Source organism: Capra hircus, chromosome 7, assembly GCF_001704415.2.
Source record: "Capra hircus breed San Clemente chromosome 7, ASM170441v1, whole genome shotgun sequence".
Taxonomy (NCBI): Eukaryota; Metazoa; Chordata; class Mammalia; order Artiodactyla; family Bovidae; genus Capra; species Capra hircus.
This window is the reverse complement of record NC_030814.1, coordinates 97997236-98013758: the sequence shown is the minus strand read 5'-3', so window position 1 is coordinate 98013758 and position 16523 is coordinate 97997236. Positions and strand designations below refer to the sequence as shown.

The following is a 16523-nucleotide window of genomic DNA, read 5'->3' as shown; positions in this document are numbered from 1 at the left end:
AACAAGGAAGGTGCAGGATGATTTTTATGGTGCACAGTTTGTGTAACTTTTTTGAAAACATGCAAAATGAAACCATGTCTTGTTAAAGTAGCATGTAAATAGCAAAAGTTTAAAAGCAAAGAGAGTGATAAATACAAGATTCTGGAGGGGGCAATCTTAGTGGGGTGGGGGGCAAAAGAAACTAGGACAAGCTCATAAGGGTCTTCGAAACATTAGTCACAGAGACCTAAGTGAAAGATCCAGTGCAAATATCTGTTCAGATTCAAAAGAACTAGGGGTGGATTCTTGGGTGTTTCTTATGCTTTGTATTATATGTTTCATCCTCACTAACCTTTACTTTTTACATGGCTTCTACTCTTCCCTCCATTTCTATATTTATCTGTTCATCCACAGGTAAGTGTCAGCTCTTAAAAGGCAGGGACCTGAAACAACTTTGCCCACTGCTGGCACTTAAAGAGATGCACCTTTATTGAATGAAGAAATATTTTTCTGTATGATTGGATTATTTTCTTTGAAATAAAAGATTTGAGTCAGGAGCCCTTTTAAGACTGGTGCCCACAGGCCCTGAGACCAAAAAGAACCCAGCTGACTGCTAACTGCACTGGGCATAAAAGTGACCTCATGGTTACATAAAAAAACCACCCATGTTTCCCAAAGTGCACTGCTCTGGGGTGGGTGACAAGATTGCTGGGATTTCCAGGCCTAGTTGCACATAGGATCTTAGTTCCCTAACTAGGGATCTAACCTGCACCTCCTGCACTGGAAGCTTTAAGTCTTAACCCCTGGACCACCAGGGAAGTCCTGGGGTTTGCTTTGAAATATTTTCACAGAAACAGGTGTGCTCACTAGTCAGTTTGAGTGGTAGGCTCCTGGAACTTTATCCTATTCACTCATGTTTCTATTCTGGGCTCATTTGAAATCCTTATGAGTTTTTTTTTTTTAAGAGTAGCTTTTTAGGGGGAGGACAAAGGGATGAATTCGTGTAGCACAGGGGACTTTTAGGGCAGTGAAATTTATGAAACATTAGGATATCATAATATAGGTCATCACACGTTTGTGCTCAGTCACTACCGTGTCTGACCCTGTGACCCTCTGGACTGTAGCCTGCAAGGCTCCTCTGCAGATTTCTCCAGGCAAGAATACTGGAGTGGGTTGCCATTTCCTCCTCCAGGGGATCTTCCCGACCCAAGGATTGAACCTGCATTCCTGCATTGGCAAGAAAATGGATTCTTTACCAATAAGCCACCAGGGAAGCCCACATGTCATCATACATTTATCCAAAGCCACATACAACATGGGGAGTCAACCAAAATGTCAACTATGGACCGTGGGTGATTATGATGCATCAACGCAGGGGGTTTGAGAAATCTCTGTACCTGTCACTTACTTTTGCTATGAACCTAAAACTAAACTGCTCTTTAACAATAACAAAAAAAGCAGTTTTAAAGGCTCAGCTTGGGACTTCCCTTGTGGTCTAGTGGTTAAGAATCTGCCTTCCACTGCAGGGGACCTAGGTTCAATCCCTGGTCAGGGATCCTACATGCCCTGGGGCAACTAAACCCTCAGGCCACAATGAAGACCCAGCACAGCCAAAAATAAATAAATAAGGCTATCCACCCCATCCCACCAATGCCTGACTCCCAATTGGTGGGAATCCTGGCTCCCAGGGACCCAACACCTCCCTGGCCTCCCCCGCTTCCACAGCGGGCAGGGGTTATTCCCTTCACCTAGAAGAGACCTGGCACCAGGAAGCAAACTGGTGAATGCTTGATGGAGCCAGTCTTCCCTGACAGGGATATGGCTCAGGCTGGCCAAGGAGGTCCCCAAGATCCAAGACCTCCAACTCATCATGTCTTACACCCGGGGCTCCAGCACCTTCCACCCCTAAGGAAAGGCACCAGATGAGGGCATGTGCCCACTTTATTAGCCAACAGCTAGCCTGCAGGGCTCCCCAAGGCCCACCCTCATAGGTGGACAACGGAATGAACCTGCTACCCACTCCCCTGACCCCGGGACCCTGGGGCTGATCAGGAAGAGGAGATACTGGGGCAGGGGGATGGGCCTCACAGAGGCCTCGTAAATACAAGGGGGTCACCGGCAGGGATGCAAGGGGGCAGCAAGGTTTTGGGGAAGGTGGCCTATGGGGGGCAGCTCATGTCACGCAGCCTCTTGAGTCGAAGGGGGCCCCCGTTCAGCGTCCAGGCGGCACAGGGGACTGTCGTACACCATCTGAAGGTTCACCTTGTGGCCCACCAGCTCCCGGATATTGTTGATGCCATATTTGATCATCGTCGGGCTTGGAGGGGGGCGGGGACAGGGTTTAATACAAGGTTAGGTCATGCTCTCTTCTGATCACAACCTCTCTTGCTACCTTCCCAGAAGTAAAAGCCCCAGCCCTCCCTTGGGCTCAAAAGGCCCCACACCATCTGCCCCTGTCACCTCCCTCACCCCTATCTCTACCCACTCTCCCCCTTCACTCACTCCCTCCTCCCACCAGTCACGATGGCCTCCTCAATGTGCTCCATATACAGCAGGCCTGCTCCAGCCTCAGAGCCTTTGCACTGGTTATTCCCTTTGCCTGGACCACCCTTCCCCAGATATCTTCACAGCTTACCAATTCAGCCACCTCCATTTGTTGCTCAGATGTCACCTCCTCCGAGAGGCCTTCCCTGACATCTTAGCTCTCCCTGCTGTGTTTCTGCTCCAACATTACTTCTGAGGTTGTGATTGTTTGGTTGCTCAATCAGGTTCGACCCTTTTGTGACCCCATGGACTGTAGCCCGCCAGGCTCCTCTACCCGTGAGATTTCCCAGGCAAGAATACTGGAGTGGGTTGCCACTTCCTTCTCCAGGGGATCGTCCTGACCCAGGGATTGAATCTGAGTCTCCCATATCTCTTGCACTGGCAGGCAGATTCGTTACCACTGAGCCACCAGGGAAGCCCCATAACACTGTTTTTGGACATACTCTAAGCTTGGTTTGTTGAACGTACTTATTTATCTTATCAATTCTCATCCTCCTTGGTCCATTAGCACCCCAGCTTCATAGAACAGAGATGTGTGTTGTAATCACAGCACAGAATGGGCATACAGCAGGTGCTCACTAAGAATTTCTCAAATGAATGAATCAATGGAGAGGGCTGCAAGTCTACAGGCCCCCATGCCTGACAAGTCACCCGAGTGAGGCAGCCAACACCCTACATGGCTTGGGTACTCACCGCTCCAACGAGAGACCCCAGGCAATGACCGACACATTCTCAGGGAGCCCCATAGGCAGCAACATCTCAGGGCGGAAGATCCCAGAGTTTCCGACCTCCACCCACTTCTTCAGACCTGTGGAGGCAGGAAAACGATGGGGCGGCTTGCGTGGGTGATACTGGGCATGGCAATGAGCTCAGCAGGTGGGGTCCTCAGGAACAGGAAGCTGGGCTGAGCTGTGGGCAGCCTGAGACCTCCCTCCCTGCCCCAGTACTGGGTTCCACCTGACCTTGGTGGTAGCTGAATATTTCCATGCTGGGCTCGGTGTAGGGATTGTAAGCCGGCTTGAAACGCAGCTGGGTGATACCTGGTGGGGAGGCAGGCAAACAGAGTTAGGGGGAGAATCGGGCTGATGACCAAGGCGTCTTCCTGTTACCCACCAACACTGTCCACTCTGGCCCGCCTGCTCACCCAGCTTGGTGAAGAACTCCCGCAGGACACCCATGAGGTGGCCCAGCGTGAGGCCGTGGTCAGCCACGACGCCCTCAATCTGGTGGAACTCGGCCAGGTGAGTGGCATCCAGGGTCTCATTCCGGAACACTCGATCGATGGAGAAGTATTTGGCCGGAGTGAAGGGCTTCTGCGGGTGACAGGCAGGCCAGGCCCGGGCATGGGTGAGGAGGTCAGTATGACAGCCCAGCCCCTCCCTCCAATGCTGCCGGAGCCTGGCCACACCTTCTGGGCCAGGCGGTAGAGGGCACGGGCGCTGGCTGCTGTGGTGTGTGTGCGCAGCAGGTTTTTCCGAGCCTCGTCCAGTTTCCAGTTGTATTTGTACCTTCAGGGGGACATGCAAGGAAGTCCATGATGCAGCTCTCGGTCCCCAGCCTCTTCCCCATCCAAAGTCCTGGTCCTCACTTACCCCTGTGAGCCATAGCCGCCCTGAGAGTGGGTGCGCTTCACACGGTGGACATAGTCCATTGGGAGTTGCTGGGCCTGGGCTGGATCTGGGCAGGACAGAGCAACATCTGGTCAGTCAAGGAGCATTTCTTGGGACTTCCTTTGGTGGTCCAATGGTTAAGATTCCGAGTTCCCAATGCACAGGGGGCCTGGGTTTGATCCCTGGTCAGGGAACTAAATCCCACCTGCCGCAACTAAAAATCCTACATGCCGCAGTTAAAACCTGGCGCAGCCAAATAAATAAATAATGACCATTACTCAAAGAGCCACCACAAGGAAAACAGACAGTGACTTAGGCAGCTCCCTCGCTTGCCCTCTGTAACTGCTGGAGGGCACCTGGGAACACCTGAGGCAGTCACTCACACCCCTCCTCTACCAGAACCTTCCCCGGTCCTGCTGCCTCCTCCTTTTTTTTTTCTGGCTATGCTGCAGGGCTTGTGGGACTTAGTTCTCCAACTCGGGTATTGAACCCATGTCCATGACAGTGAAAGCATGGAGTGCGAACCACTGAACCACCAGAGAATTCCCTCCTCCCACTCCTAACTGATCACTTCTTCGAGCCACAGGGCTTCCCTGCCAATTTGTAAGTACACCGGGCATGTGCCAGCCTCAGGGCCTTTGCACTGGCCATTCCCTTTGCCTGGAACCTTCCTTCCACGGATGGAGCCCCCTCCCTCACCTCCTTCTATGTTTGCTTAAGCAGACTTTAAAAAACAATTTTTGGTCATGCTGTACAACATATGAGATCTTAGTTCCTCTACCAGGGATTGAACTCATGCCCCCTGCACAGTGTACAAAGTCTTAACCAACAGACTTCCAAAGAAGTCCAAATCCTAGCAGACTTTAAATTGACCGTGTACACCCCCAACACAATGTCAGTTCTTCCATCTCATTTACTGCCATCTTGCATCGCCACGTTTACAGCTTGTTGTTGTTTAGTCACTAAGTCACGTCTGATTCTTTTCTTAACCCCACAGGCTGTCCATGGGATTTTCCAGGCAAGAACACTGGAGTAGACTGCCATTTCCTTACTCAGGATTTAAGGTACATCTTGCCCAACGAGGACATGAGGGTCTCAGGGCAAGCACTTCTGTCTCATTTGTGGCTGTGATCCAGAGGTTTAACAGAGAAGTCACAGGAGCTCAGTGACCCTATGGCACATGAGTATGCAAGTTCTTACGATTCCCTTCCTGAAATACAATTTTACTATACCCAAAAAGCCACACATCCATTCCCAGCTCCACCTCTTACAAGCTGTGACCCTGGGCAAGTGATGTCTCCTCTCTGGGCCCATTTCCTCATCTGCAACAGGGGGCTGACAGTCTACTTCCTGTAGTTGGTAGGCAGATGAGGCGAGTGGCAGCCCAGTAAGTTTTGTTTGGGATAGTTTTTCTGGCTGTTGCAACTTCCCTGACCAGGGATTGAACCCACACCCCCTGCAGTGGAAGTCTGGAAACTTTAACCACTGGACCACTATGGATGTCCTTGGTAAGTTCTGGATGCCGTGACGATGATAATGACATTTTGTTCCTGGCTGGATAACAGGCACACAACAGCCTTGTCTGCTCGCCTGGTGGTGTGGAGACAATGACTATTCTGAAAAGTCATGCAATTTAGAGAACACTGAGGACTGTGGAAGAAAGAAATGGAAACTAAACTTGAAGACTAGCAATGAGAAGCTTTTTAGAGCTTGGCTGGGGAGGGGAACTTCCCTGGTGGTCCAGTAGTTAGGACTCCACACTCCTAATGTAGGAGGCCCGGGTTCGATCCCTGGTCAGGGAACTATATCCTGCATGCCACAATGAAGATCCCATGTGCTGCAACTAAGACCTGATGCAGGGATTTCCCAGGTGGTCCAGTGGCTAAGACTTTGTGCTTCCAATGCAGGGGGCCTGGGTTCAATCCCAGGTCAGGGAACTAGATCCAACATGCTGCAAAAAAAATGAAGATCCCACATGTCACAACTAAGCCCCAACACAGCCAAATGAATAATTAAAAAAAAAAAAACCTGGTGCAGCCAAAAAAAGAAAAGGGACCTGGGGGGACAAGGGCATGTCGGCGGGGGCCTCTCTGAGATGACTTGTGAGCAGAGATTTGATTCCAGAGGTGGCCATGAAGACCTGGGAGAAGACACTTCTCGGCAGAACGCACAGCAAAGACCCTGAGGTGAGAGGAGGGGAGGTGGAAGATCACAGAAGCTAACGACAGTAGCTCACACAGGCTTTGCTGGCCACCCTGAGAAGGATGGAGTTTATCCTGTAAGATGGTAGGTTACCCCGAAAGGCTCTGCCCAGGCCTGGCCCCTCGGGTGGCATGGGGCAGCAGGGTGCACCCACCTCGCAGGAAGAAGGTGTCATGCTGGTCGCGTGCCGGGTGCTGCTGGGGCTGGAAGAGTGCGTCAAAGTTCCAGAAGGAGCTCTCAATGTAGTTGTCAGTCGGCATCTCGGTGAACCTGGTGGGAGACGCAGCCTGACTGCCCTGCCTGTGCCCCAGGCCTGGGCTAGCCCCGCCCCTGGGCCCATGCTCACCCCATCTCCAGGAAGATCTGCCGGAACTGGGAGCGGACCTTGAGCAGCGGGTGCAGGTGGCCGCTGTCGGGGAGGACGCCGTGGGCCGAGAAATTGTAGGGTTTGAAGGGCCGGTCCCGCCAGGAGCCGCTATGGAGGGGCACGGTGCAGGGTATGTGGGCATGGTGGGGGCTGCCTACCACCCTCCCCCAACCAGTCCCCAGCCCTGGGGCTGCCCCCTACCTGGAGATCATCTCTGGGCTCAGCTCTGTTTCCTGCTTGGAGATGCTGGTGCTGAAGGCACTACCTTTGCTCACCCAGTAAGTCTTCAGGGTCCTGAGGCCAGGGGACATCACTGTTACCTCCTTTGCTTCTCTTGACCCCCCAGCTGATGCTGACCCCCACTTTACCTGCCAAGCAACTCTGCTGCCATTTTCTCCAACACTTACCATCTCCCGAAACCCTTATTTAGCCCCACCTACATCCCTATGTTCATGCACGTACTCATTCAACAAACACTTATTGAGACCCTACTGTGTGCCAGGGCCTGTTCAAGGCACTAACCATAAAGCTATGAGTGATAATAATAGGTCAAATGAGCCTATTTATTAATTTTCTGGCTGTATCGTGTGGCATGGGGTATCTTAGTTACCCGACCGGGGATGGAATTCATGCCCTCTACAGTGGAAGCATGGATTCTTAAGCAAAGACCACCAGGGAAGGTGAAGTCGCTCAGTCATGTCCGACTCTTTGCAACCCCATGGACTGTAGCCTACCAGGCTCCTCAGTCCATGGGATTTTCCACACAAGAGTACTGGAGTGGGTTGCCATTTCCTTCTCCAGGGGATCTTCCTATAACCCTGGGATCGAACCCAGGTCTCCCACACTGCAGGCAGATTTTTTACCAGCTGAGCCACCAGGAAAGCCCTTTTAAAAATGAAAAAGTAAAACAAAAACTTTTTTGCCTTGCTGCATGGCATCGGAATCTAAGTTCCCTGACCAGGGATCAAACCCATGCCTCCTGCACTGGAAGCTTGGGAATCTTACGCACTGCACCGCCAGGTAAGTCCCCCTACAGATCAAGTTTAGAGAGCTTGATTCTACACTAGGTTCTGTTCTATAAAGTCACCCCATAACCATGTGTGAAAAGGGACCACTTCACATATGCGTAAACAGAGGCCTGGAAAGATCAGGTAACTCAGTCAAGGTCACAGAGCTAATATATGGCAGAGCTGGGAGGTGAACCAGGCAGCCCCACTCCAGTCTGCGTTCTTGTAACTGCTCCATCTGCTTGAGGAGACATCGGCCCTGTGACAGCAGAGCCCCGAGCCCAATCAAGTCCAGACAGTGCTGGCACTTCCCTGGCCATCCAGTGGTTACGACTCCATTCTTCCAATGCAGGGGGCATGGCTCTGGTTCCTGGTTGGGGAAGTGAGATCCCACATGCTGTGGGGCACAGCCAAAAACCAGTAAAATAAACAAATATTTAAATTTCAGGCAGTGCTTAGGACTGTAGAGGAAGTAAACAGGGAGGGCAAAAGGGCTGGAGACCAGGAGTGTGGAACTTTTATAGAAGTCGAAGGGAGGAAAGCGTGTTAGGGTGGTGGCCTCTCTATGCTGACATGTGAACAGAGATATGATGTCAGAACTTGCCTTGAAGAACAGTGAGAGGATCTTTCTGGACAGAAGCAGAGCACAGGTAAACGCCCTGTCGGGGCATGAGTGTGGCAAGTGCACTTGACCACCCCAGTGTAAAGGGGGGCGGGGAGGAGCCCGATAGCACACCGGCCCAGTATGGGCAGAACGCCTCCCTGTCCCCTCCCCAACTCCAGGGCCAGGCAAGTGACCCAGGTGTGAGCCTGGGGGTGGCACCCACTCACACTTCAGTCAGCAGCTTCCGCTTCCGGAGCTCACTCCGCTCCTTTTCTCCCAGCTTCTCAGCCTGCCCACCCCGGACCAGCTGGAGCCGGCGCTGCACCTCATCCTCCACGCTGTCCACCTGCCACAGGGTTGGGTGTGAGAGACCCTGAGGGCCAGGGGCCCACCTGCCCGACCACCTGGCCCACCGTCCTCCAGCAGGGACTCACCACTCGGAACACCCGGGGCCCGTCAGCAGCACTCTTGTCCACCCGGATCCACTTGTTGGACATCGCCTTACTGAAGCCCACCTTGCCACTGGGCAGTCGCTGGGGGAACAAGGCTGCAGTGAGGGGGGCACGGGCACGAGGGCTGCCGTCACCGCAACATAGCTCCTGAGGCCCCAGCCCCCTCAGGCTCCTACCATGAGCTCACTCTGGGGCAGGCCCTCTGGGGGGATGCTGCGAAACACCCGGGCCTCGTGGCTGCCCTCCTGGGCAATCTCCTCACCCTCAGCAGTGAGCTCCCAGCGCTTGGTGGAGCGCAGCTCAGTCTCGATGATCTGTAGAAAAATAGGGGGGCATGGCAGGGACAGGGCTCAGATCCAGGTACCCCCTTGCCACAGCACTGGGGGTGCACGGCCTCTGAAGCCAGCTTCGCATCCCAGCTGTACCACTCCCGAGCAAAGTGATCTGCCCTTGCTGACTCTTGGTTGATCTTTTGTGACATGAGGATAATGACAAAAATCATTTACACGTCTGAGAGCAGGGTAGAGTACTAAGGGCATTACCTGCCTGAAAAAGAACAAATTCCATCACTTAAAAAAAAAAAAAAAAAGTACTTATTTATTCAACTGTGCTGGGTCTTAGTTGCTGCACGCAGTAATTTTCTTGCTGCATGTGCGTGTGCCAATTCTTTGTGACCCCATAGACAGGAGGCCGCCAGGCTCCTCTGTCAATGGGATTCTCCAGGCAAGAATACTGGGGTGGGTTGTCATTTCCTCCTCCAGGGGATTTTCCCAAGCCAGGGATCAAACCTGCCTCTCCTGTGTCTCCTGCATTGGCAGGTGGGTTCTTTACCACCAGTACCACCTGGGAAGTCCTTCCTTGTGGTATGTGGCACCTTTTAGTTTCAGCATGTGGGACCTAGGTCCTTGACCAGGGATCGAACCCAGGTGCCCTGAACTGGGAGCATGGAGTCTTAGCCACTGGACCACCACTTTTGAACCCTGGAAAGATTTTTAAAGTCTCAGATGAAATGATTTATGTGTTTGCATCTCAGTACTCAGATGTCAGAGAAAAACCCCAGGGATCCGCATTATACACAGAAACCCTAGGCTCCCATGTCATTCTAATTTCTAGGTCTGCTCCTCACCTACTGTTTGACCTTGCTGAAAACGGCTTAACCTCCCTGAGCAAAATTTCTTATACGTGAGAAAAAGGTGGGGTGGGTTTTAGCTCAGAGTTGCTCTGAGGTGTAACTAAACAGAAAAGATGCAGAGGACTTCCCTGGCAGTCCAGTGGTTAAGAGTTCAAGCTCCCAGTGAAGGGGGCACAAGTTCAATCCCTAATCCAGGAACTAAGATCCCGCATGCCGCCCACTGGGGCCAAACAAACAAACAAAAACAAAGAAAGGATGCAGAACACTTAGTATGCTGCAAGTGCCGTAGAAACCTAACTACTACTATCAATTAATATCATCATCATCCTTACAATGAACCACATTAAACTGCCACTACTTAACCCTCTGTAGCCTACACAAATGTCAGTTTCACATCAATCAAGGTACTGTCATCCCACACAACATAGCTTCACTCCCTTTTTGTGCTGACAACCTCAGGCTCTGCAGCCTGGGTGCCTAATTACTAATTCAGGTTTGCCTGTTCCTTCTGGTGACACTGATTAAGATTCTGACCAATGCTTATAAGTTGTCCCATCTTCAACCTGGGAATAAATTAGAGTTACATCTTACATATCGCCTTGTTTGTTTGTTCAGTCACTAAGTTGTGTCCGACTCTTTTGCGACCACATGGACTTAGCCCGCCAGGCTCCTCTGTCCATGGGATTTCCAGGCAAGAATACTGGATGGGTTACTATTTCTGTCTCCACATATCCCCTTACTCTTCTGTAAATCTAAGGTTCCGTCAAAGATTGAATGAAAAATAAAGCTGAGGTCAGGGACTTCCCTGGTGCTCCAGTGGTTAAGAATCTGCCTTGCAGCGCAGGGACCACAGATTCAGTCCCTGAAATTCAATCCCTGGTCGGAGAACTAAGATCCCATATGTCTCAAACACGAAAGCTCAAGGGCTACAACCAGAGAGTCCGGAGGCCACGAGGAAAGATCCCACATGCAGCAACTAAGACCTGACTCAGTCAGAAAAAAGCTGAGGCCAGAAAGGGCACATTATATGATTCTGATGAAAAAACAGTCCAGCTATGTTTTCTGAGTCCTAGCTTCATGGATCCAGGCTGCTGGGTGGCCCAGGAGTCCATCAGCATCCCCTCCTTCTGGATCCATCACCCTTGACTTGTCCAAGTCAGAAGGCCGGGCTTCGTTCTGGCTCTCCCTACCTTGCCATGAACCCAATTTCATTCATTCACCTGAACCCCTTCTCCAGTCCAGCTACCCTCTAGTTTAGGGCTATGCCAGTTTCTGCCCTTGTCCCTTTGCCTCCCGTCCTGCCCCTGCCAAGATGGATGTAGGCAGTAAGCACGTCTGACTGATTCCAGCTCCTGCCACGGTCCCCTAGTACCCCTGTGAAATAAAGACCTAGAAGGCCTTGCAAAATCTGGCTCTGCTGCGTCTCTCTCACCACCTGTCCCCCACTCCCACCCCATTGATCCCTAAAGTGCCATGGCTTTCTTACTCAGTGCAGAAACCGGATTCAGCTGTCATCTTTGGGATGCTCTCCCTGATCCTCAAGGCTGTGGCAGTTAACACCTCTGAAGCACCCCTGTGCTTCCTCCATCACTCTGGTCACTTGAGTATATCCATCACATCGCAACCTGCGCGAAGGCAGCGGTTGCGTCTTTCTCGTCCCCCATCCTCCTCCCCACCCCCTCAAAATTAATCAATGGACATTTACTGCATGAGAGCGTCCGCGTGCCTGGGTCTTCACTCTTTCCTGACTCCCCCCTGCGCACGCTGGACTGGACACGGATACAATCACCCCTAACCAGGACTGAGAGAATCTGGTGAGGAGGCAGAGCCCTCCTGGCGAAGGAATTGCAGATGCAAAAGCGAGGAAGCCCAGCATCACTCGCCCGGCTCACCTGACCCAGCGCCTGCAGGCTCTTCACGGCGCCCACCACAGACTGGTGCTCCACGCCCAGCTCGGTCGCCAGTTCCGCGCTGTCCAGGCCGCCATCGGCCGCCTCCAGCCGCCGCAGCAGCACCTCCGCCACCGGACCATCCGCCATGGTTGCTCCCAGTGCGCTCCGCGTGTCCCTGCCGGCTACCAGAACCACCGGAACCGGAATCGGCCCCGAGGATTGGGGGGTGGGGCGCGCTTGCGTCGCCATCTTGAATGTGGCGGACAATGTTGCAGGGCTCGGGGTGCCGCCATTTTGAACGTGTCACAAGCACTTCAGAGGGGTTAGGGACCCCCTAGTGGTGTCTGGTTCACCAGAGAGGTCAAATTAATGCCCTCAAAGGCAGACTCACAGCAGTTTTAAACTTCACACAGCTCCACCCGTAGTGGGCTGTGTGACCTTGGACTTCTCTCTCTCTCTGCCTGAGACAGTCTGCCCTTGGAAGAATTCTTTCTTACTCCACAGGAGGGCTCTGGGTGGTGGACTCCAGACGTAGTCAAACTGCTGATGTAAACTACTTTCAAATTTTCAAAGGGAAACTGGGGAGGGACCAACCCTATAAAAATAGGGAGAAGACTAGCTATTGTCAAAGTAGCTGCTAACTTGTATGGTCATTCTCCCCTGTCCCCGGGCCAGTGCTACGAGCTTCAGGGGTCTTTATTTCACTCTCCTCCAAACTGTGTGCTGTACATACCGATATAATCTACATTTCACTGCTGAAAACTGAAGCTGGGTGATACGCTTTGCGCAAGGGTTCTGCAAGGAATTGCTGGAGATAGTGTCAGAAATCATAAACGCTCTAGAGCCTGCCCTCCCTCCCCCACACCCCTACTCTGAGAAGATCAATGTCAGGGAAAATCATTTGTAGTGCAGATCAGCAATTCAAGATACTGGGAATTCCCTGGTGGTCCAATGGTTAGGGAGTCTGACCTGGTGGCTCAAACAGTAAAGAATCTGTCTGCAATGCAGGAAATCTGGGTTCATTTCCTGGATCAGAAACAGCCCCTGGAGAAGGAAATGTCAACCACTCCAGTATTCTTGCCTGGACAATTCTATGGACAGGAACCTAGTGGGGTACAGTCCACATGGTTGCAAAAAGTCAGACCCTTCACTTTCCAGTGGTTGCTGCTGCTGCTGCTGCTGCTGCTGCTAAGTTGCTTCAGTCGTGTCCGATTCTGTGTGACCCCATAGACGGCAGCCCACCAGGCTCTGCCGTCCCTGGGATTCTCCAGGCAAGAACACCGGAGTGGGTTGCCATTTCCTTCTCCAAGGCATGAAAGTGAAAACTGAAAGTGAAGTCACTCAGTTGTGTGTGACTGTTAGCGACCCCATGGACTGCAGCCTACCAGGCTCCTCTGTCCATGGGATTTTCCAGGCAAGAGTACTGGAGTGGGGTGCCATTGCCTCTTCCGTTCCAGTGGTTAGAACTCCACAATTCCACTGCAGAATGCATGGGTTTGATCCCTGGTTGGCATGCCTCGGGCCTGGCCAAAACAAAGAAATGTAATTTGAGATACAAATATAATTTTACCCTTTCTAATTATCGATGTTTAAAACAAAAGGGGTCACGACCTCCCTGGTAGTCCAGTGGTTAGGAATATTCCGCATGCTGAAGAGCAGCTAAATCCTTTGCGCTGCACAATGAAGCTCATGTGCCCTGGAGCCAGTGTACCACAACTACTGAGCCAGAGAAGCCACTTCAACAAGAAGCCCAGGTGCTGTAACTAGACAGTAGCCCCTGTTTGTTGAAACCAGAGAAAGCCTGTGTTTCACAAGGTAGACCCAGCACAGCCAAAAATAAATAAAAACTTTAAATACAAAATTAAAGGGGGTGGTATTAATTTGAGGAATTTATAGAACTTGAGATGTCCAAATTTTCATTTCAATATTTAATACTAGTGAAATATTTTACATTCTTTTTTTCATATTAAATTCTGATGTATATTTTACACTTACAGCTCATCTCAGTTAAGAGCAGCTACATTTCAAAAGGCAATAGTCACACGTGGCTATAGTCAATAGTGGAGACTACATTAGGCAGCACAAGTAGAGTCTAATCCCAGATCTGCCATTTTTGTCACCCAGCAAAATCACTTCATCTTTCTGTGCCTGTTTCCTCCCTTGGATGGAAATGATATGAGCCCAGGTAACTGAGAATTAGGTATAATAGTACTTACTGCAGTATTTGCTGGTATTGAGTCTGAACTCTGAGTCAGGTGCTAGTCTAAGCAGCATGCATTTATTCATTTGTTGTTTAGTGACTCAGTTGTGTCCAACTTTTTGTGACCCCCCTCCCTGGCCATGGAGCCCACCCGGCTCCTCTGTCCATGGAATTTTCCAGGTAAGAATACTGGACTGGGTTGCCATTTCCTTCTGCAGGAGATCTTCCCATCTCCAGCACTGACAGGTGAATTCTTCACCACTGGGCCACCTGGGAAGCCCTATTTACTCATTCAGCCATCATAATTGTTACTTGAGCCTGGAAAATGGGGTTACTAATACCCCCAATTCTGGACGTATAGTGAGGTCCTGACAAAAATTCAGAATGCATTCCTCAAAGTCTCATCTTAGTTTCAAAGCACTTCCCCCAGGACTTCCCTGGTGGTCCAGTGGTTAAGAATTCACCTGCCAACTCAATACCAGAAAAACAAACGCCCCAATCAAAAACTGGGACAAAGATCTAAATAGACATTTCTCCAAAGAAGACATAATAACACTCACATGAAAAGATGCTCAATATTGCTCATTATTAGAGAAATGCAAATCAAAACTATCAAAACTACGTGATATCATCTCACACCAGTCAGAATGGCCATCATCAAAAAGCCTACAAACAATAAATGCTGGAAAGGATGTGGAGAAAAGGGAAGACTCTGTACTGTTGGAGGGAATGTAAGTAAATTGATATAGCCACTATGGAAGACAGTATGGAGATTCCTTAAAAAATTAGAAATAAAACCACCATATGACCCAGCAGTTCCTTCCTAAGGCATATAACCTGGGGAAACTAGGGTTGAAAAAGACACATGTATCCCACTGTTCATTGCAGCATTATTTACAATAGCTAGAACATGGAAACAACCGAGATGTCCATCGACAGATGAATGGATAAAGAAGTTGTGGTACATATACCCAATGGAATATTACTCAGCCATAAAAAGAATGCATCTGAGTCAGTTCTGATGAGGTGGATGAACCTAGAACCTATTATACAGAGTGAAGTGAGTCAGAAAGAGAAAGATAAATATCGTATTCTAACACACATATACAGAATATAGAAAAATGGTACTGAAGAATTTATTTACAGGGCAGCAATGGAGAAACAGACATAAGAGAATACACTTACGGACATGGGGAGAGGGTAAGATGTATGCAGAGTAACATGGAAACTTACATTACCATATGTAAAATAGATAACCAACAGGAATTTGCTGTATGGCTCAGGAAACTCAAACAGGGACTCTGTATTAACCTAGAGGGGTGGGATGGGGAGGGAGATGGGAGGAAGGTTCAAAAGGGAGGGGATATATGTATTCCTATGGCTGATTCCCTGGTGGCTAAGAGGTTAAAGCATCTGACTCCAATGCGGGAGACCCAAGTACGATCCCTGGGTCGGGAAGATTCCCCTGGAGAAGGAAGGAAACGGTAACCCACTCCAGTATTCTTGCCTGGACAATCCCATGGACAGAGAAGCCTGGTAGGCTACAGTCCACAGGGTCGCAAAGAGTCGGACACGACTGAGCGACTTCACTTTCTTTCGCTTTCACTTATGGCTGATTCATGCTGAGGTTTGACAGACGGCAACAAAATTCTGCAAAGCAATTATCCTTCAATAAAAAATAAAAATAAAAAAGAATTCACCTGTCAATGTTGAGGGACCAGGGTTCAACTCCTGGTTTGGGAAGATTCCACATACTGCAGAGCAACTAAAACTAAGCCCTTGCACCCTAGAGACCCTGCTCTGCAACAAGAGAAGCCAGCACAAGGAGAAGCCTGCCCACCCCAACTAGAGAGTAGCCCCTGCTCACAACTTGAGAAGCCTCCCCCCGGCCTCTGCACAGATACGAAGACTGTACTGCCCTCCAAAAAAGCACTTTCTCCATTTTTGCTTTTTTAATTCTGGCAAGAGTCCTTTGTCCCTTCCTTCTGTGACATATCAGGTACTTTTTTTTTTTAATATCAAGTAGGTTTTAAGCTTGTTCTGTGCCTCGTGCTATAGGAGACACTGTGGAATGGTGAGGTGAACAGGACAGGCACAGATTCTACTGTCCAGAAGGAAGCACCAAGCCCCTGTGTCCATGACACATGGTGGGAGAGAGGGAAGGTGGGAGGAACATCAGTGCAAAGCCTAGAGTGGTCATCCCAGAGTTGGTGGGTGTGGGCTTCATCACTGAGGAACACTTTAGGTTATACGCCATACTGTTTTGGAGAAGTAGAACCCCAACTTCGTCAAAACTCGTCACACCTCCCTTTCCGAGTCCCCACCACTGGAGGGGAAGTACCCCCTCCCCACTCTTTTGCCAGAATCCGCTCCCCACCCCCCGCCTTCACCAGTTTATTCCTACTTCCCAAGTCCAGAGCCTATTTGCTCAGTTTGGGAAAGTCCCCGTTCTCCTTCCTCCTTCCTGCAGCCTAGGGGTACGGAGCTGGTGTCAGTCACGGCCGGTCATGTGCCTGTGGCCTCAGAAGGCTCTA

The 16523-nt window shown here is 50.6% G+C and overlaps 1 protein-coding gene and 1 non-coding gene across 2 annotated transcripts; one reads left to right on the top strand and one right to left on the bottom strand.

The window, feature by feature from the left end:
* On the bottom strand, positions 7–12762 carry FARSA (phenylalanyl-tRNA synthetase alpha subunit). Its single transcript, XM_013965098.2, has 13 exons — positions 11790–12762; positions 8942–9079; positions 8748–8846; positions 8541–8659; positions 6904–6996; positions 6682–6810; positions 6490–6605; positions 4116–4200; positions 3932–4031; positions 3668–3836; positions 3486–3563; positions 3217–3331; positions 7–2296 (listed from the first exon to the last, which is right to left on the bottom strand). Exons 1-13 carry the CDS (start codon positions 12036–12038, stop codon positions 2158–2160), a joined length of 1629 nt encoding a protein of 542 aa, XP_013820552.1. The 5' UTR covers positions 12039–12762; the 3' UTR covers positions 7–2157.
* Positions 5863–5935, top strand: TRNAR-CCU. The gene has a single exon. It is a non-coding gene; the product is annotated as a tRNA-Arg (tRNA).